Here is a 23,455-nt window from a genome sequence, read left to right on the forward strand (position 1 = left end):
TGTGAGGAAAGGCCTCCGATTGCCTTGTGCTGCATAGAATGATTAGGCAATTTAAGTGTCTGTCAACTGATTGGGATGTATTGGATGCACTATGTTGATCATTGAAGTTATCATAATATTTTTGATATCTTCACATGTGAAGATATTAGGCACCTGTCAATGCATCCAGGTGGAAATGGTGGACAAGAAGAGCCACCTGGTAGAACATCTACAGTTCAATTCCTATATTCCTATCCCCATTATGCTTTCAAAACAGGAGAAATTCTGCTGTTGGCCTCTTGGAGCCCCTACCCTGTTATCGTCTATTCTGTGGCCAAATAGACTCCTCTTAGTTTTGGGTTAGTGTAACTTTTGCAATCCCAACTTAATCACTGTCTATTTATGCATCTACCTTATAAAGCCTTTTAAGTAGGTCATCCTAAAATGAATTGACACATTTGTTTATTGAATGACTTGATTGTAGAATGATTTATTTTCCACCTGCAGCACAAACATCGTGGTACATAGGTCTCTTCCCATTTTAAAATCCCTTCTTATCAGAATTTTCTTACCTCCAAAATCCCAAAAATGTGCCCCCTTCCCCTTCCCATTAACCTAACTCTATTGAAAATACAACCCCATTACAGTCAATCCAGTCATGACCATCGACCCCATCCAGTGGCACTTAAGCCAATTACTAGAAAGTACCCCCTTCCCCCTTACCCCGACACCCTCTTATTGTTCCACAAAAGTATTTTGTGTCTTCTGTGTTGTAGAAATATGTTCTTCTAAATTTTCATTGGTCTATTTCTTTAAAGTTAGGCTTAGGGTAAAGCTGGCCATTCTGATAAAATCATGCATGAAGCCCTGCAAGTAATATGGCAACGAGTCCACAACTTTGAGTCATTGTACTCTAAAAATTGCTCTTGCACTATAACCCAAACTTCATGATGTTTATTCAAGTGCTAAAATAACAGCTCTAGTTTAATTTTATGAAACTATCAAAGCTTTTAAACTCTGATAGGGAAAATGGAACAGAAAATGCAACATCACTTGAAGATGATGTCTTGGTCACATAAGTGTTTTACTAAATATGCTCTCGTTCTAATTGCAACACTAAAAGTGCTAAATTTATGAACACCATTATCTTAAACAAAATGAATCTACCAATAAATTTCATTTAGTAACTTGGAAATACCATGGTTACATCAAAATATTGTACCTAACTTCCACACATTATAATACAGTACTACAATGGAAGTGCTAATCATGCAGTTATGCTTAATTTATTCAGCTTATTTTTCAAAAACAACATTTTCTTTCTCACAAACATCACTTTCCTCCAAGAGAGGCGAAACTAGTAATCCATCCACTATTGATTGATATTCTTCACCATAAATAGAGAAAACAAATGTACTTATCACAAGGAAATTCCCAAAATCTGATTAAATATTTTTTGGTATTAAATTTCTGATCTATAATAATATAAAAGGTCTGTCAGGTTGAAGATAAATAAATTTGTAAAGCTGACAAACAATCAAAAAAATATTGTAGTGCAAGTTGGCAACAGGGTTGGTTGTCTAAATCATGATAATAGCCTGCATAGACAGAGGTCATCTTTCCAAACTGGGGAAGTATGAGGCGAAGGAGGGCATGGGGAAGAAAAGGAATGTGTAGGGGCAGAGAGGCATTCAGTTTTATCCTACAGTAAGAGGATATCCAACCAAATAGTCCCATAACATACACTTAGTTTACAGAAGAGGAATCAAACCAAATTAAACTATCACTGTGGTTTTCCTTTAGAGCTATACTGAACTGCTCAGCACAACTTATAAAATTGACCATAAATTATAACTAAAGCAGATCCTATCAATGTAAAGCAAATTAAACCATATTTTCATGAAGCTTAATGTTATCACGATGAATTAAGTGCTGCATGCACTAAGATTTTCTGTCAAATTTTCTGTCGGCTGTCTGCCTCCAACAGAAATATCATTACCCTGGTCCACAAGCTCATTGTTCCCCTGCAAATTCCCTGTTAAGTTCTGTTTTATCTGTGCACTGACATCCCCATTGAGTGCAGATATCATGTCTTCTACAACGCCAGTTGTAGCATCACCCTTAAAATGTAAGTTCTTGACATGACGCCTCAAGTGGCTTGGGTTGTTAAAAGCTTTAGGACAAAAGCTACATTTGTAAGGCCTTTCACCTGTGTGGATAAGAACATGCCTCTGAAGGTTTCCTGAAATAGAAAAAGCTTTAGAACAATATTGACAGCGGTAAGGCTGCTCTCCAGTGTGGACACGAAGATGCTTCCGCAGAGAGCTGTATTCTGCAAATGACTGATTACAACTTGTGCACTTATAAGGTCTTTCCCCAGTGTGAACACGCACATGTTTTTGTAGAGAGCCTGGATCACGAAAAGCTTTAGGACAGAAAGTACACTTGTGTGGTCGCTTCCTCATGTGAAGAGCAATGTGATCGTCAAGTGTTTTGGCTTCCTTAAAAGGCTGAAAACAGATTGTACAAGTATAATGCTGTCCATCATCTGTATGGAATTCTAAATGTTTCTGAAGTCCAAGGGAACTTCGAAACAACTGAGCGCAGACTTCGCACTTATAAGTAGACTTGTCATTTGCCATGTCACCTCTCAGAAGGTCATCAACTGTTGGAATTGCATTTTCATCGTCAGAAAAAAACCCCTGTTGATTATCTACTGGCTTTGGGGTCAGTTCAGTGAGATCAACTGATTTCTTTTCACTTACTTCAGTCACTATATTTGAATTGGTTCTGGTTTCACTCTTGACATAAGCAATAACGCTTGAATGAGTGCTTTGAACTTCATTGGTTTGATGTGAATTTGTCAGATAAACCACAGCACTTGAAGTTCCAAGATTATTTTCCTTGATGTTACACTCTTGTTTTGAACTTTCAGTTACTGATATATCACTGGCTAAATAATGATTACTACAAATACTCTGTGATTCCAAGTTGTCTTGTGGCTGAGACTGGAATGTTTTCACAGGAATGCTTTCTGATGCATCCTTTATCACTGAAAAACTTCTGGGAGGAGTATCTCTGACAATAGTTTCACTGTTGGGGAGTACAGTCTTTGCAGATTCTACATTCTCATGATGAAAGGTTGCAGATGCTACAGTCTTTGATATAGGACTCTCAAAAGAAGTAGAACTCTCAGGCAAGGCGTCTCCACAAACATCTACACTTTCAGTCGAGTTAGGAACTTCCTCATTGACAACAGAGGTACTGAAAGAAGTAGAATCAGGTCCTTTTTCTGGAGGTTTCTCTGATGCCTGCTTTGTGCCACTTATCACAGGTACATGCATGAAGTCGATGAGGATCTGAGCAACATCCATTTCTGTAGATTTGCTGTCACCAATATCATGTGAAGAACTAACTTTTCCAGCTGATGATGAGTCATTAGATGTAACAGAGACTTCCTGAGAGTCTTTTTTCAGCAATTCTTCTTGCATGGCTGAACAATCAGGTTGTGGTGACTCCTCATTGATATCCATGCTTTCTGACCCATTATCAATGTCTAAATCCTTACTCTGAGTTTCCAAACTAGACTGACTTTGGTCATCTACACTTGGTTTTTTGGGGAATTCACCAGTTGGTACAGTTAAATAAGGGAAGTACGATCCAAAAGGAACAAATCCACTGAATGGAAACATTAGTGGGGAGTTTGAAAACTGCGGGAGAAACGCACCTCCCTGCTGCTGTTTGTTATATTCTGCTAACATTTGATTCATGTGACTTCCATTACTTGCAAAGTCCAACACAGAGGGTCCAGAAGATCCAACAAAGGCTTCAACTCCACGGGGTTGTGCTGTTTTAGTATTTGGCTCTTTTCCACTGCCTGTTGATTTACTCATGGTGTGCAACACTCCTGAGCTTAGTGCATCCATGTACTGCTGCATAAAGGTACTATTTGGTGGCCAGAGGGGCGGCATCATTCTCATCGGCATTACTTGGGGAGTGAATACAGGAAATGGCATTGGAAAAGCAAAGCCAAACATGCCTGCATTCATTGCATTCACATTTAAAGGGGGGAGTCCAGGCTTCTCTTTTTTCTCTTCCATTCTTTTTTCCTACATAATAAATGAAAAATGAAGATATTTCAACTTCAAGGAATGTTAGAATTTAAATACAAATGTGTAAAGAATTGATAAAACCCTTCTCTGACAAAGGAGGTGCAGTGGTCTCATGGTTAGTGTGCTCGACTACGGATCAGGTGGTCCGGGTTCGAACCCTGGCTGGGGTCATTGTGTTGTGTTCTTAGGCGAGACACTTTACTCTCACAGTGCTTCTCTTCACCCAGGTGTACAAATGAGTACCAGCAAATGTGCTGGGGGGTAACCCTGCGACGGATTAGCATCCCATCTAGGGGGGAGTAGCAATACTCCTAGCCACTTCATGCTTAGAAAACTGGAGTTAAGCACTGGCCCCATGGGCCACTTGGGCCTGTATAAAGGCTTTACTTTTTCTGACAAAAAGTTGTTTTAAGGAAAATATTTGATGAGGCATAAGAGAATACACCCCCAAAACTGTGTACAAAAAATTGATGGCACATGTTCTTGAAGAACTGACAGTCTGAACTTGAAGTTGGTTTCAGTGACTGAAGTTATGACTCAAGAACCCTGTCTTATAATGCGACTATATAGAAAAACGTTTTCCTTCTTCTCACTTGATTGTGATGTCATTGTGGCAAAAGTATTCCATGCCTAATATTGCCCCTCTGTTTCAAAGAAAAAACCGTCCAAATCTTTTTTAAAATGAATTTTTTTGGCATTAAATGTCTGCCCTTTCTAGATTAGGTTCTAGAGGTGTTATACTGATAGAGCTGGATCACGTGGGAAAGTAATTATATTTTTTTCTGACAATAACTTTCAGTCCATGAACCAAGCCAATTTTTTGTGCACTATTTCTGGATAAGAGCATTTTTAAGTGTGTTTTTTTAAATAAATGATGAAAAGACGATGATGGAAGGTTTATAGCCATTTCATTCCAGCCTAAATGGAACAGATAGAGAACAGTGCAGATTAAAATAATTAACGAACTTAACACTTTTTGTATTACAGCATTAACGAGGCAGCTGGTGTGTCATATGGAAATTCTGTGGTTTTGGTAAAGTTCTACAAAACATGAAAGGTCGGTTACATACACAAGGTCTAACCCAAACTGCAGTTTTACGCAGGTAGTGGGCCTCAGGGATTCTCTATAACACTGTTCATGAAAATAAATGTTCAGATTAAGGGTTTGGCTGAATTAAAGATGGCTTAGAACATGGTTTTGTTAAACCACCTCTAAACTTTTTTAAAATAACCTGCCCAACAAGTCCAATAAATGTCTATTTTATTTCAATTTTTCCTTGTTTTTTTGTTTGGCACTATGATTGCCATATAATGCATGATCATTTTGCCTAAATATTATGCTCAAAACTATGTGAGCAAAATAAGGACAACCCTACATACAAACCTGTGTAAAATGAATTTATTTAAGACTTTTCCAAGGTTTACCATGTGATTTCCAATCAAAAGTGGCTGAAGAAAATGTAAAAAATACACCAAAAAGGTTAAATTCAGACTGGACATCAAAAAGATATACAACCACATCCTTTTAAAGGAGAGTGTAGGCTATTAGTAATCCTTTCTCTGCATGCCTATATTGTTGCACTGTCTCTTCAGACACTGCACTCTCTTTTTGAAACCTTAAAATCAACTGTGTCACTCGAAAAAAAGCGTTTTTCTGAGTAGGTATAAATTTGCCCCTCAATAACTTAAATATTCAAATGCCCTGCTCTCATCATGGTGGAGTTTAACAATGTTTTTTGTTTTTTGTTTTGAAAGAAAATGGGTGATGATTGACAGCTTGTTTGAAATCTACAGGGTTAAAGTACACTACTGGGCTTAACTTGATTCATGCCACGTTCTTTTCAGCTGAGAGTCAAGTGACTGGCACATGATAGCAACGAACGCCATCAGATCTATAAAGCTTTAAGCTTGATTCAATAGTTCAGAACTTTTCCACCAGAAGAACAAATTATTGTTTATATTTTAATAAGCAAAGGGAGTTTGATGTAGAAAGCGAACAGAGTGTTACTGTCTGGTGGCAACTCAAAAGAAAGCAGTTCATCTCTGGGCGCAAGAACGCATGCAAAACTCTTCAAGCTGCCATAATCAGCCTAAATCTTCACGACGCGCAACAGCGAAAATGAACAAAGCAGAACGGCTCAATTTAGAAGAAATACGTTACGATTGGTATTTTTTTTAACAACCCTGAAAAAAATGAACGAAACACAGTGGTTTCTTAAAATTTCAGACGGGCTGCGTTAAAAACATCAATATCAGCAATAACAATTACGAAGACAACTCGGCCATATTTAATATTTGCCTAACAGGAATAATCAAGTAAGTTGGTTCTGTTCGACGCTCGAATAACATCCTTCAAGTTTGTTTTCAGATTAAAATGCATTCTTTCATGAAAAGGAATATTATGAAAAGAAAAAAAGGGATTAAGTTTCAAATCACAAACACAGACCGAGAGGGAGGGAGTTTTAATGAAAAAGTAAAACATGCGAAGCACTTCCGAAGGGTGTACCTATTTAGAATTCAACATGCGTTTTCTCAGCACAGTTCGGTTAAAAACAGAAAAAAAGCTTAGGCATTATAAAAATAGGCGATAACAAAACAACTGCGATATTTGAGAAGGAGTTTTTGGGAATAAAGGATACACAGTTCGTGTTGTAATTTTCGGTTCGCATTAGTTACCTGTTGTGGGGGAATCTCCTCTACTCCTTTCGTTTCTTGTGTTTCAAACGAGTCCTGTGTGGATACCGGCAAAAATTAACTGCCCATCTAATTTATCAGCAACAACGAATACACACTACATGTTCAAAAACGAGGAAAGAAGACAGTATTTTTTATGAGGGAATACCTAGCCAATGATGTAATATCTTGGACGTACGTCAATTTGTTGTCCGGTGAGCTCACAGAACAACGGCAAACGAGAGAGAAGAAGATGAAAAACGCAAGCAGTCTTGGGAAATGAGATCACGTGATTCTTGTAATCCCCAATGGTATCCCCTTTACCCAGACTGCTTTTAGCGGGCGTTTCGCTTGAATGGTTTCAGAATGACATGTTCCTGTTACGGTTGACTCACATGGAAGGAGATTAGAAATTAAAAAAGTTTACCTGGCTGCGATATTGCGAAGACAAAGGCCACTTCTTTTACGACGCTTTACAGCTGGTGTTCACGAGATCTTGTCTAATTTTCCGAGAAAAAAAAGTATTTATTTTTGTGGTGTTTACTTGGCAAAAATAATAGATACCACTTCAACAGACAGCTGAAAACTTCGACGGCATATGTTAGGAAACAGTGGAGGTCTTCACTGCTTCAATGCAGTGTCCATCAACTTACTGGAGTCCTGTCTGATCTGTTTTGACAAATTCTCACGCTGAATCCATATGATATTAGTTTATAATTTTATGTTTCGAAAAGAGCGTCACTTTCGCATCCTTTTTCGAACCACTTCACTCACTACTAGTTCTTTCTGTTGGCAGCGTGTAACTCAAAATGTTCTTCCATATCGTTCCGACATTAACATATTATTCAGAGAAAGCGCAACTGTCGCATAACCCTTCCGCAATTCCGGTTTGACCTTACCCAAGCAGACCAAAAAAAATTTCCTCAAAAATTTCCCCCTTTTCTGACCTAAAACACAATTTGTAAACGTTAAAAAAAAATATTAAAAAAAGTTTAAAAAAATATCAAAGAAAGTTTAAAAAAATATCAAAGAAAGTACTAATGCCGCAAAGAAAACTGGGAAGACCCTTAGCGACCGAGCTCAACATGCTCTTTACTTGCGTATCTTCTACTGGAAGTAATCGAAAGGTGCTAAACGCAAATCCAAATCCGTCGTCATTTGTGGGAAATACTCTTATTGATGTTTTAAACAGACGTAAAAATGAGTTCTAGATTGATAGCAGGAATCGTGGCAGGGATTTGTGGCACATTTTTCCTCGGATATTGTATATACTTTGACAAGAAGCGAAGGAGCGACCCCCTTTACAAGCAGAAACTTTTAGAGAGTAAGTTTGTTTAAAGTTTGTGAGGGAAGAGAGTTAACGAGGAAGCTAGAAGAGATAAAAATTATCAGTTTTCATACCTAAAAAGCTCTGCTAAATTTTAAACTTTCGTGGTCGAATGATTAGGGAAGATTCCAATTTTGCGAGGCCGTGTAACTGATGTAACACGTGAGTGTATTTCCAAAAATGTTATTACAAACTGCTGTGTCAGTAATTAATGATTATCACGTGAAAATTTGTGATGATTCTGCAGTTATCTAAAGGAAATTTTTGGTTATAATTGTGGTTACTTGTGGTTACTTTCTAACGTCACAATTTCACAGTTGAAAAACATGTTTGTCTCGTTATGCAATGTAGATGTGCAAGAGCTTTAATTTACCGAGGATATTGTGAACACATTTTCACCAAGACCTCCAATTTTGCATTGCATACCACAGTTATTGCCTATTTCCATGTCTTATTTCTACCTTAAATTAACAACACACAAGTGTGTTCTTGAGGTCTTAAACAGCAGTCCCACAAACCCCCAATTTGTCGACTATCTTTGTTGCTAAATGAATTAAGGGGGTGCGTATCTAAGGAAAATGTGGTGCTGCGTTGGTGGGAGAGTATAACAAGGTAATTTGCTATTATCAACTGAGTTGAAGATTTAAATGAGCCTCCATCAAGGGTTAAAAAGCTGATGTTTCTAGCATTAGCTCTTCATCAGAGCAAAGGGCTAATACTTGAAACGTCAGCTTTTAAACTCTTAACCCTTTAACTCCCAGATCAAATTTGTAATTCTCCTCACTGTCAACCATACAATTCATATAATGTTAGTTCAGAGAATTTAGTATTGGATCCACTTGTTATCTTCATATATTTTTCTATATTCTCATCACTTGTCTGGTTGATATTGTATTGATATTGTAAGGAGTAATTTTGTCTAAGTAACTCACAGGAGTTAAAGGGTTAATGATGGCCAATTTATCTCATCAACTCAGGTTATAATACCAAATTATCTTTGTTTCTGGCTGTAGCTGGAATATGTAACGTTTTTGGAATTTAGAGGAGTTTACTATAGTTAACTGTATTATTTCCTAATGGTTGTTGTATTGAGTGATTTTATAGTTAGTTTATAGTGAGGCTTCTTCTTTAAGTTACAGTGCACATTGGAAACAGTGAAAACTTCCTAAAACAGTTTTCTTAGCATTTACATTCTGTACTGTAGTAAATACCTATTCCAAGATGAACACCACAGGAATCCCACAAAGACTATAAGGCCGTGGGCCAGGAAAATGTCCTTGAATGACAAGGATGTTCCTTATCTATGCAGGAAGGCTTGAGCCTGATTTCTAGCTACCAATCAGTATTCTGTTTAATTACTCTGTTTGGTAATATCTACATTGTATTTATAGTTTTGAGTTGAGACAAAGTGTCTGGCCTAAGAACATATACACAACTTAGCCACATCATTCTCTAAAGTGACCACCCAGTAAATTCTCCTTACAACATCAATACAACATCAACCAGAACGATGATGAGAAGATGGAAAAATTTCAACAAGGGGAGACAGAGAGAAGAGTTGTGTACAATTGTCACCTCATTGTCATTGTGATAATCACTAATAATATATAGATTTAGGCAAGCCTAATTTACTATAGGAATCATAATTTGTTTTCATTTGATTTTCAGGAAGGAGACAAGCTAAGCTAGCTCAAAAGGAGGAAGACACTAAGGTAAGATCCAAAAAAAGAAATAAATGTAAAGATTTTCTAGATAAGGTTGTAATAATTAGACAAGCACTACACACTGGAAGTTCTTATTTTAGTGTGCATTCCAGCTGTTGCTCTGTACAAACAGCTCTAGAAGTGTGTTAGTTAAGAATATCCATCTTACTGTTGAAGTTTCATTTGAGCATTTAATCTGATTGCCAGAGTGAGGGTACTCTTGTGAAGGACTGTTGTCAGTTGCATTGATAATATTTCAACACCCTTAGCAGAAGTCATTGTCTCTGGATTCTGATGCTGACTTTTGCTTTGGTTGTTGAACTGTCAGTCGCCATGACTGACGACAGTCCTTCTCAAGAACACTCTCATCTGGATAATCAGAATATATGATCCAATGTGAGTATTTTCAAACCTTATACTCTGCGAAATATTCCTTTCTGCCCCTTAGAACCGTGCACCTGACAAGACAGATGCAGCCGCTGTTCAACAATATTTCATGGAAGAGGTTCAACAAGGGGAAGAGCTTTTAACACATGGTCAGATTCTAAGTTACCTAAGTTGTCACCTTTTATAAAATATTAAGTTTGTACACACATTCATCAGTAGATAGGTGTGTTTTAATGAGAGTTTGTGCCTTCTGAAAAGTCTTTTATTAAGGCAGTAAATGACTTGTCCATGTTACTCATCTCATCTAAACTCGCAGGAGGCTGGGAGGACTGTTGAAAGTTATGCAAACACTCCATTGTGTCTTGGGTTTGCATAAGATTCTCTCTCAAAACCACCCCCTCCCCCCTCCCCCATGTTAAGATGAGGCTATGTAAACATAGAAAAAGTTCTCTTCTGCTTTAACATAAACTACACTTTTTCCAAACACCTAACTGATCACAGTGAAACTTGCAAAACTCATCAACAAGTACAAACTCTCAGCCCTTCATGTTTTCTTGACAACTCATTGATTTGTATGTCATGTGATTTTCTTATTCTTCTTTTAGGTGAATACGAACAAGCTGTAAAACATTTAACAAATGCTGTTTTGGTTTGTGGACAGCCTCAGCAACTCTTGCAACTGTTTCAGAATACATTACCACCCAATGTCTTTCAAATGCTGGTTGAGAACCTCAATGGCCTACCGACTGGTATGAAGGAAGTAAGTGAGAAGTATTTATGCAATAGGCTTATTTGATATAGACTGTGTTCTATTATAATACAAGTATTCTTCAGAAACCAGTATAATTTTCATCTTTGCGATTATATGTAAGAAGGTTTAATACAAAGTAAATACCCTCTGTATTTGAGATTCCAAACAGTAATCTAACAGTTTGTAAATATTCCTTAAAATCTGAAACAACTGAAATATAGAGGCCACGATTTTGAAAATGGCTATGCAACCCTGGCTGCCCATACAAACCTGATGTTGCTAATTTCTTTTCATTTCTTGAGTACAAGTTCAGTTAGTGTTATCAACTCTGTTGATAATGTAAATTGGCTAGTGAAAAGAGTTTTTAAAGCAATAATCCAAGCATAAGTGCTTTGTCAGAGCATATAGAGGAATTGTGGGTTGTTTGTGTTTTAAATAAAAGAAGATGGAGCTATACTATTGAAAACTCTCTGTGGTGGCCAATTTACATTAACAACTCAGTTGATAAAACCAACTTATAACTCCCACTGGTGCAGCATCACAATTTCTTTAAAAGCTGACCCTCTTTATTAATTTCTTGATTTGTCTGAGTACATTCTCATTTTGTAAATGTCTTCTTCGTCATCCTAGGCTTAATTTTTCCAATAATTTCATGTTGTCACAAGTGTTATCTTTCATTTCTTCATAAGAAATCTGATATAGTAAACTTCTCATTTGAGATGTTAATGTTCTTGGTTTTAGTGACCTTGTGTTCTTACTGGTTTTTATTTCTTTTTTCAGAAATCAGAAGAGGGAGATTCTCTGGATTGAGTTTGGAAGTGTTGCAATTAGTTTAAATTTTGAAAAAGAAAATCTACTAGGGTTGTTGCTCATTGTGTTTGTTCACTGAAGTTTCAAAATATTTGGCTGGAGTTTTGCTAAGTAGGCACTTGCTTGAACAAATTACATGTGCGTTAATAAAAAATGTTTGGTATGCTTGTTGTTGAGTGATATTTGTAGCTAGATATGTCACTCATTGGAGGCTATTACAGTAGAACCCAATTGGTGAGATGTAACTTCAGCCATGAAAAAATGTGAAGTTGGATTCTTTTTTTATTTGACATTCTACAATGGGTGCCTATAAACTCATATGAAGTTCTGCTTACCATCTGGACCATGAAAGTGATCTTCATAGCAATGAACACCTCTTGATCAATGGCAAAAATAGGGTCTTCTCCCTGCTAGCTCAGTTGTTAGAGCACTGCACTTACATTGCAGAGGTCATGGATTCAAATCCTGTATGGGCCTGAAGTTTTTTTTTCAGGCCTTATTTTTACCACTGCTACTCACTATTGCAAAGATTGCTTTCATATTTACTTCTTTATCTGCAGTTCAGATGATTTTTGCATATTCACAGTCAGAAAAGGAAACAGCTTGAAATTATTGAATGTATGAAAACTTTTAATACAACAATATTTACACATCAAACAAGGTGTATTTACATCAATATTTGTTTGTCTAACATGGAAGGTCATATGAGAGGTGGAACATCTGGATCATCAACAAAACTTTCCTCCTTTGATTCTGAGATAGTGCTGACTCTCCCAGAATCTCTTTGTTTGGTTTTGTCTTGGCTGTTGTTTGCAATCTTACTGAAGTCCATATCACTGTTAATATTGGGTTCAACTTCCAATCGTTCATGATGAATTCTGTAAAAACAAAAACTACTACTTAATTTTGGAACCAACTTTTCACCATACCTCATGGAAAATATCAAAAATATCTTTGAGAGAGCTAAGGAATTTTATTATTTTGAAAGAGTAGGAAGTTTGATGTAAATGTTCATGAAATTTCACTTGATTGATTCACCCTTTAACTCCCAAGATCTCATTGTCAATTCTCCCCTCTAGCCACTACACATTTTCATGTAAATAAGTTACAAGAATTTGGTGTTAGATCAAGATAACAACTTCAACCTTATATGTGTGATTATTCTCATTACCTCTTTGCGAGATAATGTATGGATATTATGGGAAGAAGTTACATGTTGGTCACTTCTGGGAGTTAATCTATTAAGTTCTACCCTTACCAACTTAACTTCGGCTTCAAGGTTTGGTGTCGATATCAAACAAAGTTATGGTCAGGAGTTTGGCCTGTTTTAATGTTTAATCAACAGTTGATTTTAAAGTGACATAATCACGGCTAAATTTTTCACCCTGAGAATTAGTTTGGCTCCAGCTGTTGTGATACCTGCTGTGTTTACTTGGCTCTGATGATGGCTGAGCTTCTTGCTTTTGTCCACTAGGACTTGGGTCAATTTTGGTTGGTGAAGTCTTCTTCAGTGGCTTTACAACTTGTCGCACCTTTAATGTAACCAAAATGCACCATCAATAGTGACAACAAATTGTTTGGAACTGTGACTGTGTTTGTGTTTGTTTGCAAGGGGATCCAAAAATACAGAAAACAAAAATTCCTTTTTTTACACTCGAGCCCAATAAGTGTGACATACCTTGGGCATTGAAATTATCAGATGACCAGTTGTTTGAGATCTCTTGGCTGAGCTTGAGTCAGGGTTAACTTCCTCAGACAGAGCCAGTTGAAAGACCTACATTAGAATTATGTTACTTGTTTAAAAATCATTTTCATATCATTTTATAAAATTACGACATTCAAATAATACCCAGTTAAGAACTAATTATAGCTCTAATGGCCAGTTAACCCTTCACTATGTGATGAGGCCAGTTTTCCTTGCTACAAAACCAAAGTTAAGTTACTTCACAATTTAGTGCATCACTAATAATAAAAGTTAATGAAAGATCAGCCAGTTTTTGGGATATATACAGAACTTGTTTTACGTCTTTACAACTTTTGATTGTAGGTGTATGAGTGTTAAAATGTTTTCATCTCTATAAAGCCAATTTCAATCTATGGTTCAACTGGACAGGTTGCTTAAGGGCCAAGTGCACATTTAACAGAAATTACCACCTTAGGTGTGTTGTTCAAAACTCAATTAAAGCTCACTCAGGGCTAGCTACAAACAACAAACATAAATCATTTTTAGAGTGGTTAATGATACATACTGGTTTTTTCTAACTCAAATTTCCAGTTTTCCTATGTATTGAATGGCATAAAACACCCTTGATGACTAAGTAAATGAAACAAAATAATTTTAATCCAATTTGTGAAACTCTTGTAAATCCCATTATCTCATATGTTTTGTGTGGTCACTGGATTCCTGCTGATTAAAAAGTTCTTTTCTTCTCGTTATTTTAGCACCCAGGTTTAAGAATGAAAACATAAACTATAATTCTTTCCACCTCAACTTTCTTGTATTATCTATTTTGGTACCTTGCCTTTTACTGTTACTCTCACATAAGTGGGCTGTACATCAACATCAATAAGAGATGTGTCCAGGTGCCTTGAAGGGAAAAATTGCACAACAATGATTTCCTCATTAAGCTTGTTCAGTCAAGAGGACTGGATTATACATAAGCAGAGTGTTTACTTTGACAGACCACCAAGGATTTTACAAGTAACATGTAGTCAAACCTGTATTAGGAGGTCACCTATGGGAATGGTGGAATGACCTTTTAATAAAGGTTGACCTAAAATACAGGTTGACCAGAAAATGACTTGCATAATGTACATAGTGCATAATATTTGTCCTAACAGTCCAACAAAGAAATATAACTTGCTATGTGTTTTCGTGTTTCACATTAGTAATTCTCCTTTCTGTCTGTCATACAGTTCTTGTGATGTTAGTTTGGAGAATTTGGTATTGGATCAACTTATAATCCCCTAACTGATATTTTTCCTTATTCTCATCACTTTTCAGCTTGATATTGTATCGATATTGTGAGGAGAAATTCTATCTTGGTCACTTACAGGAGTTAAAGGGTTAGACAAGGAATAAAAGGGTGTCTGCTCAATACAGTGCTGCTTAGTAAAGGTTCAACTGTATCACATGCACAAGAAGCAAGTATTTCTTTTACTTAACTAATTTTTACAAACCTTTATTGACAATGGCATACATTATGTACATTACATAAATTTCATTGCTAACAACACAACACCTATAATACGTTACATATGATATATTTATTTATACACAATGAGCTGCCAAGGAATTTATACCCCCACAATCTTTGCCATAATTCTTGCAACTTTCCCACCTCAGATCCCCTTCTCCTCTCTCAATTTTGGCAATTACAAATTACATGTGCAAATAATGCGACATTCAGAGAGAGGAATGGGGTTTTCCAGAAAACTTGATGAGGGCTGTAGACTTTGAAGTCCTTTCAAGTTGTGGTGAAGAGCAGAGGCTCTTGAGGTGTGAGCCACTCAGCCTGTGCACTGAAATTACTTCTGCTAGTATTTATATATAGGACAAAAATATATAAATATATAAATATAAAATCATGCAACACTTACTTAAAACAAGGTAAATCCAAAACAAATCTATTGTTGTCTTCATCATCATCAAACTGGAAATCCCATCTGTATCACCAAACAATCAACACAAATTTTTAAACTACAGAAATGGAGATGACAACTCATACCAAAAAAAAAGACACAATTAAAAAAAGACATCTGTAAGACCTTGGGGGATTGTTAGTAAGCTAAAGAATTTACAACAACGATGCCTTCATTAACAAATTTGAAAGTCTTGAAAAGTGATCCAATTATTTTACCCTGGCCACATCTTACGCCATAACATGTTCAAACAGTGCTTTCATGCTTACACTTTGAGTACTTAAGCTCTCTTGAGGTTTTACAAAGATCTCCAACCACCATGTAGAGCAAATCTCACTAGCTCATTTTAGTATATACGTACTAGCATACTATCACAGATGCTGCTATCTGATTGACTGCACAATACCATCTCTCAATACCATCATCTTATCATCTCTACTATTTCCATCTAAATAAATTTCACATTGCCATGCGTCTGTTCAGCAATGGATCCCACTATGTGGTAACAACAACAGAGTGGTACACAAAATGTAACTGAAAGTGTCACTGTTGTTTTTACAACATTTTGACCTCAGAGAATATAAAAAATTACTCACTTTCCTTGGTTTATATTCAACACATGGCCATCGCTGGCAAAGAACCTTGTTTCTTTGGCTGGCTTATTTCTTCCAATTCTCCTAAAAATAAAAAAAAGAAAATTCCATGATAAACATCTCTCAATTGCATTCTCTTATAAATTTAAGCTTTTCATTTTAAATAACATGCCAATCAATTTGAAGCTTCAACGTAACATCCCCTGCACCCCTCAAGCAACCCATGGGCATTTGGGATGGGGCATTTGAACTGGTAGTGACAAGTTTTTCCAGTATAATACACATGTTTTAGTGGTCAGAGCAGTTTAAAAGTAAAGAGTCTGCTTTGGTGAGCAAATGGCTTAGAAAGACAATTTTCACACCATACAATGATTCTTACAAGCAAAAAACTCAAGGGTAGTAACAAAATACTTTGATCATACAAAGAATTGTTCAATGGGTGGGGCACTGAACACAATGTTGGCCCCTGAGGACAGGAATTTGAAAGAGCAATCTTCAAAAGTACAAATGCCTAGGGGATTTGGAGAGGAGAAGATGTTCAAGCTTCACATAGATTGACACATTCAAATTTTAATGATTATAAAACAAGCAAAGGTACTGTAGACTTTAAAGAGAGAAAACATATAAACATGACCACTCTTCCATCTCAATTCTTTATTTCAAAATATTAAACTTTATACAACTAGTCTAAGTACTGAAGTTTTGCTTAATGTTGCATTTGCTTTGAAACTTTTCAGCAATGAAAATCTATTTACGCACTCATCATCTATCTTTTCCCTCTGCTTGCGCTTTTCCTCAATATGTTGATGCAACTCTATTCGGGACTCTGGGGTAAAATCTGTTTTCTCCTGCCAAAATCTGAAATCAGGTAAGAACTTTGATTACACTTAACCTTGGGGAGGGGAGGGTGGGGGAAAGGGAATGGAATAGAGGTCACCGTAGGAGTGTTGACCATATGAGCCATTTAGGCTTTAGACTTACAATATTCAGTAGACCTCCATCTTAGCATAAACTGTTTTAAACAAGTCTTATGTATATAATCATTGAGTTTCATTTCCTTTCATTTTAGTTCATAGTGAAAAAATGAAAATTACCTTATGACCATAAAAGCCACTGGAAACAGAATAGTTTTCATGCTATATCTTACTATTTGAGACCCTAATTATTTTCCCTTTTTACATGGGCTGATCATGATCATTATCTGATTTCATGGCTGTTAAAAGCTTGGAATGCAAGGATTTTCAAAGCAAATATTCTTTAGAATCCTTTTATCAGGCTTATAAAATATATTTTTTGCTTTAAAAAAATCTTATCAGACCTTTTCTCCTCTTCCTCCTCTTCCTTTTCAGTTTTTCTTTGATTTTCTTCACTAGATTCACTGGGAGTAAATACAGCATTTACCATCAATCAAAGGCAACAAGAAATACATAAAAAATTGAAATACCTCTAGTTTTCATGACTATCTGAGCCCATTTGCTTGTGTGGGGTGGGGTGGGAGATGTTGATCATATATTGCAGAAAAGAAAGAAAACTGTTCTAAAGGAATACAGGTGGTAACTTTCTAAGGAAACTGTGGTGCTGCAGGCAATAATGCACTGGTGCAGCAATGCTCTGGTGCAGCAATGCACTGGTGTAGCAATGCACTGGTGCAGCAATGCACTGGTGCAGCAATGCACTGACGCAGCAATGTGCTGAGCACCTCTTGGTTGCTCACATTACTCAAGGCCTCATACTCTACAGTGAGCAAAGAAACATACATGCTGAAGCTCTTACAATGAAGGCCTGTTAACAAGCTATTCAAAGGAAAATAAAGGAGGTTGAAAATCTACATGTACACCCTGATCTAAGGCCTCACCTGATACATTCATTTTGATTTTCATTGCCTGACTGTAACTCTTTTTCAGCTGTTTTTGTTTTGGCTGCTTCTTGTTTTTCTCTTTCCTGAAAGAAATATATTTTATGAAAATCAGGTCTGATTCTGTGGATGATTCTGTGAGAGCAGTCCTGAAAAGCACTGATATTGGTGACAGCGACTGAGATTTCAACAGTCTAAGGGGAGGTCTTTGGCAGAGTTCAGTGCAGGATTGGTGAATCACTGTCATCTGCAAACTGTGGTGGATCCAGGGGGTTGGTCTGAACCCCCTCATTATCAGACCCTTATGTGTTTTTACTAGTTCTTCTTTTTATGTTACTTCAACAAAATTATTGCAACTACAGGATTAGAGGACTAATTTACAGCAAATATAATTCTTTTCTTTTTCTAACCAAAGTTTAGACACCCCCCTCCCCCCCCCATCATCAAAAACTCCTGGATCCACCCCTGACAACAGTTCTTCTTAGGACTACTCTCCTCTAGAAGGTCAGATCATTCAATCAGCCACAACTCCAAGGTTCCTACAGTTTACTTTATCAACTGGTCTGCTGAATAAAATGCAGTCTAGTTTGGAGAAAACAGTTCTCATTTTGGCCTAGTTGTATCAGTTGACAGACTGTAAGTTGCAGACTGTGATGGTCCTATGATGGTAGCCATATAAAAGGAATGTTGTCATTAAAATTGGCCCAGGAAGGACTAATCTTCACCTAAAAGTATAAAAGTTCTTTTTCAGAGAAGTAGAATTGACTTTGTGTCTGATAAATGGAAGCTGATTAATAGGCTTTCTGTGTTACATGACATTGTCTGTAAGCAGACTGTACTAAAAAATTTAAGAGGCTCATCCATCAATTCTAATCCACTGGTGAAGTGAACACTCTAAACATGGTTACTACTATTAAGTGTTCTCTATTTAGCTTAAAAAGACAAGAACTAAGCAATTTTACCCTTTTCTTTGCATGGTCAGATTGTTGACTAACGATCTTGTTTCTAATGTTCTCATAATCCTATAAAAAGAAAAGAGGTCATTAAATAAACTCAAACATTGATATGTTCAAGCTACCATGAGTTCTCTTCATTGGGAGTCACATTGTATATTTAATTCATTAAAATTTTTAAAATGGATCCATCACATAATTATGCCAACTCTTCTGGATTATCTGCGAGTCACCCAGATATGGAGCCAATCTCCCACTCTCCCGTATGGGTGACCAGAACTCCCAGATAAAAGGAAGTTTGGATCAGTTGCCCACAAAAAACTAAGATTTAAGTTTCATATGTTCCAAAATTCCAAGCTTCTTGTACTTGTATTTCAGTTTCTGGCTTCATTTTCTTGCAAAATGCATGTTGTTCATTGCAAACAACTATATAAGCGAGAGCCTAATTGGATGAGTATTCAACAAATTGAAGTCCCTGACAGATAGACCCACGTTTTTCCCATGAAATTGCTCAGTGAGGAGGGTCCAAATAAAAAAAAGAAATTTTCCAGGGGGGGGGTTGCATTGACAAATTCTGTTGGGAGGGGGTGCTGGTCCAAAAGAAAATCTCCAGAGATTGGCATCTCTGCATTCACATTTACTAGATTTTTGTATGACTACATGAGAAGACAAGTTGTAATAAGCATTCTAAAAAAGTGAATATCTCAAAGGTGAAAACTATTTGCTATCATAAATGTTATCATTGACTAACCTGTTTGGCTAAAATCCTTTCAGATTTATCAATCTCTTTTCCATCCAGCCATTTTAAACTATCCAAAGTTGCTATGACATATTCTCTGTAACCCTCATACTCTGTACAGGGATTTCCTGTTAAATAACTGACCAGAAAAACCAAAGGACATTCCAATGATCAGCTTACTTTACCCTTTAACTCCCAAGATCTGATCAGTAATTCTCCTTACTGTCTACCATACAGTTCTTGTGATGTTAGTTTTGAGAATTTGGTATCAGATCAATTAATAGTCCTCTAACTGATATTTTTCTTTATTCTCATCACTTGTTTGCTTGATATTGTGTTGAGACTGTAACGAGAAATCGTGTCTTGGTCACTTATTGGAGTTATAGGTTTAAATAACCAGTATAATTAATTGTTTTGCTATAAATCTTGTCAAAAAAGTATGCATTCCAGAGCTTTGACAGAATAGGGTGTAAAAATATTAGTCACTTTCCCAGCCTTTTCCCAAACCTTAAGTTTTACTTCCTAAACTCAAGGCATCAAGTAAATCACATGGCCAAAGCAGAACCAGGGGGTTTGTACCAAAGTTTAAAAATTATTTGATCATTCTTAGAAAAACCAATTTTGACCAGGGTAGTTCCAATGAAATTTGACAAACTAAGACAATGTATCTCCTCACACTATATTATTAAGAGCTTGTTCTATTGGAAAGAATATCCAAAATCTTGTCATTTCTTTAACATTGGTTTACCACATTCTTTTCTCAAATTAAAATATTGGTTAACAATGATTTCAAAAACAAACGTGAAAATCCTTACAGTTCTCTGAAGTGGTAATTTCCTCTTAGTGATTCAACACTTGTCAGTTCTCCAATGAAATTGACAGTCAGATCCAACTTCTTCAAGGACTCACACCCTGAGAACAGAGTTAAACGCAGCCAACTGTTTAACAGTGGGACAGATTTATTCACATAGGTAAATGATACCCATACTTAAAACTGAATCTAACATTATATTAACAATTAAAACAGACATGCAGTACCTCAATTCATGTATACATTGAGTTTTCTCACCTTCTAGGTTTTCAACCCTTGTAACATTATTCAATGCTAAATTGAGGTATTCAAGCTTCTTCAGTCTACTAACATTCTCTGGATTACACAGGTTTTATAAAAGAAATAGTAAGTTAGTGATAAAGAGATCAGTCAAAACTGTTCAAATGAAATCAGAGATGGGATCAACCAAAATAACAGCTTGCTTAAGAATGCTTGAGATGATACATCAAAATAATGCTTCACCAAAAGTAAACACTTTTTTTCTGAATTGCCTGTAATAATTAATTTAGTAAAAAGACCTAGGAAGATGGTAAATTTTGAGCTCATGATCTGCAGTCATGGTAGAATTACTTATCAATCTTGACTACACCTTAACATCAGTATGCATACAGGGTTTTCAAAATGTTTTGAAGTAAGTGTCAGATTCTCAAAAATAGGTGACTGTGAAAGGTTCATTACAGGCCAAAAGGTAATTATTTTGACCAAAGTAACCATCAACATGTTATCAAGTAGCTGATGGCCACCAGCTTGCTTTGAAATCCTTGTGCATATACTCCATACTGTTCTCCATACATTTCTTGAGGAGCTGGTATGGAGAATTTTTCAAACAATCAAGAGCAGCTTTAGTTAATGATCATTTTCTCCCCTCTTATGACCTTTATGTTTGATTCAGGGAGGATACTGTAGAGAGAAATTAAATACTGGTCATTCTAAAGGTTAAAGGGTTAAACTTTTCAAGTAATGGACCAAGGAAAAATCCCCAACATAGAATCAACCCTCTGGCCACAGGCCACCCCTAAGATATGCTTCATTTCCCATCCACCCACTTCTGAAAAAAGGAAGGCAATAGGAAGGAAAATGTTTTATATCCTTAAAAACAAATTCTTGAAAAAAAAAAACTCCAAGGGGCCGTTTCTCTTTGAGTTCTTGATAGAACCTTCATTCCTCCTGATGGATACTCTTTTCTCAACACAACTTACCTATCTTTGGTATTAAATTACTCTGTAAGTAGAGAATTTTCAGATCTCTGCACAGTTTATCAAGGAGCTCGATCCTTAAGGAAAATAAAGGAAGAGTCATTGGCCGGTAGCAAAACATTAATACCAAAATATAAATGCATCCCTGAGAGTGATCTAAATTGTTCAGGAAAAACTCAAATTTTTGAGTGATTAGGATACGAGATTTACTCTTTTTAATTTGGTTAGCCCTTTCACTCTCAAAATGTGACTAAGACAGAATTTCTCCCTATAATATTGATACAATATCAAGTTGGTAGGTGATGAGAATGGAGAAGAATATCAACTATGGGATTATTAGTTGATCCAATACCAAATTCTCTGAACTAACATCATAAGAATTATATGGCAGATAGTAAGGAGACTTACTAATTAGATCTTGGGAGTGAAAGGGTTAACTCTTTATTCAAGTGTCAATAAGACCTAACAGTTTTACTCTAATAGAGGAGAATATAAAAATTCTAAAATTATAGAATTTTAATTGTAGTTAGCTTAAAATTGAAAATTGATTCTAGATTGTCGAGAAGACATTAAGATTTAATCATTTGAGATTGGAATATTAAAATTAAAGGATAAATGTCAGTATCAGAGCAACCGCACACCTACCCCTCGCTGTGTAAGTTAGGTTGGATGTTGAGTTAGGGAAGGGGTACGTACACGTACAGTCGCTCAGACACTGATTTTGATCCAAAACAAGATACCAAAAAAATTTCAAAAGTCAACAAATGTTTAAGGACAGCCTGATATAGATTCTTTGTATGCTTTGTCGATGCTAGCAATTTAGAAACTTCTTATGCTGGAGAAATTAGGCTGGGTGCAAATTTAAATGCAAGCTGGAGTTAGGATCACCTCTCAATTTCTTGTTGATGTAGTGAGATTTCTTCGAGTGAAAAGATCTCACAGTTGTTGTGTTCCGCTCTCTTTCGAAGCAAATCCTCTGTAACTATGTGAAAAAAATCAAACACAATGGTAACCAGATAAAATCAAAATAGTTATGTTAATCTTAAACCAATTATGAAATTCTTACTTCGGACCATGTTTACTTCGTAGGAAGCGTTATTCGACAGGCGTTTCTTGCAGTCGTACTTTGTAACCAGGCAAGGGCATAATACTTGTCCCCATAGTAACTTGCATTTAAAAAAAGTGGCGAGAGCCTGCCTCGATATTTTCGCAAATCTTTCCGTCTAAGGAAAGTTTCTGACTACTTTCCTACTGCACCAAAAGCTCTTTATTCAACTCCCAAAATGATAAATGACTCAAATTTAACATCCTGTCACACATCAGTCATGCATTTCAAAGGATATAGCATGTTTCATGTATTATCTCAAGTTTGACCTGATCATGAGCCAAACCAAAGATAGTAATTCAACGGTAATTAGTCTCAACCACTTCTCTATGCTTCATCGCATAAAAGTAGAGGCTATTTTTTGAGGAAATCTCTACCACTCGCCGTTACCCGGTTTTGTTTGGACCCATATTGGACTCATATCACCTATATTAAATCAATTGCGGCCTAAATCAGATGCCCTTTATAAAATGAATACCCAAATAATTTTACATCAATATATTTCGATATTTATTTCAAATAAAACGATATCAAATCTGCTCCGCTTATCGTTAGTCTCATAAACGATTGTATAGCCACGCCCATGAATTGTTTCCCCACACTTGATTGTAACAGCACGATTTCAGAAATAGCAGGGTTCAAGTACACGCACATTGTTATGTTACAAAAAAAATGCTTTTTCTTCCATTTAGTTAAGACCTTGGTGCGAAGGGTTTTAGGTGAATAAAAATTTGAATTGTCAACGTTCTTGAATAACCTGGAATTCGTTTCCTAAAGACCGGACACTAGCGAAAGTAA

The 23,455-nt window shown here is 36.3% G+C and overlaps 3 protein-coding genes across 6 annotated transcripts; 1 reads left to right on the forward strand and 2 right to left on the reverse strand.

Annotated features, from left to right (window-relative positions):
* Positions 1-719: 719 nt before the first annotated feature.
* LOC131780790 (uncharacterized) lies at positions 720-7,218 on the reverse strand. 4 transcript variants are annotated; one of them, XM_059097386.2, is made up of 4 exons: positions 6,934-7,024; positions 6,768-6,821; positions 5,476-5,540; positions 720-4,088 (listed from the first exon to the last, which is right to left on the reverse strand). In XM_059097386.2, the coding sequence occupies exon 4, from the start codon at positions 4,077-4,079 to the stop codon at positions 1,905-1,907; it is 2,175 nt and encodes a 724-aa protein (XP_058953369.2). In that variant the 5' UTR covers positions 4,080-4,088; positions 5,476-5,540; positions 6,768-6,821; positions 6,934-7,024; the 3' UTR covers positions 720-1,904. The 4 variants fall into 4 exon arrangements, with proteins under 4 accessions (XP_058953369.2, XP_058953375.2, XP_066025476.1 ...); XM_059097392.2 differs by lacking the exon at positions 5,476-5,540; XM_066169379.1 differs by having other exon boundaries at positions 6,768-6,992.
* Positions 7,219-7,847: 629 nt separating this feature from the next.
* On the forward strand, positions 7,848-11,905 carry LOC131780812 (mitochondrial import receptor subunit TOM20 homolog). Its single transcript, XM_059097409.2, has 5 exons — positions 7,848-8,088; positions 9,760-9,803; positions 10,243-10,330; positions 10,787-10,941; positions 11,713-11,905. The coding sequence occupies exons 1-5, from the start codon at positions 7,965-7,967 to the stop codon at positions 11,740-11,742; spliced, it is 441 nt and encodes a 146-aa protein (XP_058953392.1). The 5' UTR covers positions 7,848-7,964; the 3' UTR covers positions 11,743-11,905.
* A 446-nt stretch (positions 11,906-12,351) lies between these two features.
* LOC131780822 (dynein axonemal assembly factor 11-like) lies at positions 12,352-22,684 on the reverse strand. Its single transcript, XM_066169380.1, has 16 exons — positions 22,619-22,684; positions 22,441-22,534; positions 21,556-21,629; positions 20,594-20,671; positions 20,340-20,436; positions 19,537-19,663; positions 18,795-18,854; positions 17,833-17,918; positions 17,296-17,355; positions 16,737-16,835; positions 15,981-16,061; positions 15,343-15,408; positions 14,260-14,329; positions 13,421-13,516; positions 13,162-13,274; positions 12,352-12,620 (listed from the first exon to the last, which is right to left on the reverse strand). The coding sequence occupies exons 1-16, from the start codon at positions 22,626-22,628 to the stop codon at positions 12,443-12,445; spliced, it is 1,389 nt and encodes a 462-aa protein (XP_066025477.1). The 5' UTR covers positions 22,629-22,684; the 3' UTR covers positions 12,352-12,442.
* Positions 22,685-23,455: the final 771 nt, after the last annotated feature.

The sequence above is a fragment of the Pocillopora verrucosa genome, chromosome 7 (assembly GCF_036669915.1).
Source record: "Pocillopora verrucosa isolate sample1 chromosome 7, ASM3666991v2, whole genome shotgun sequence".
NCBI lineage: Eukaryota > Metazoa > Cnidaria > Anthozoa > Scleractinia > Pocilloporidae > Pocillopora > Pocillopora verrucosa.

Bases quoted from the DNA above. Each gene is read 5' to 3' on its own strand.
- LOC131780790 (XM_059097400.2), bottom strand. From the start codon at position 4,079: ATGGAAGAGAAAAAAGAGAAGCCTGGACTCCCCCCTTTAAATGTGAAT.
- LOC131780812 (XM_059097409.2), top strand. From the start codon at position 7,965: ATGAGTTCTAGATTGATAGCAGGAATCGTGGCAGGGATTTGTGGCACA. The intron at 8,089-9,759 runs GTAAGTTTGTTT...TTTGATTTTCAG, and splicing joins CAAGCAGAAACTTTTAGAGA to GAAGGAGACAAGCTAAGCTA. The intron at 10,331-10,786 runs GTCAGATTCTAA...TTCTTCTTTTAG, and splicing joins GGAAGAGCTTTTAACACATG to GTGAATACGAACAAGCTGTA.
- LOC131780822 (XM_066169380.1), bottom strand. The intron at 15,409-15,980 runs GTGAGTAATTTT...TTGGTGATACAG, and splicing joins TTGAATATAAACCAAGGAAA to ATGGGATTTCCAGTTTGATG. The intron at 14,330-15,342 runs GTAAGTGTTGCA...TTTCCCTTCAAG, and splicing joins TTGGATTTACCTTGTTTTAA to GCACCTGGACACATCTCTTA.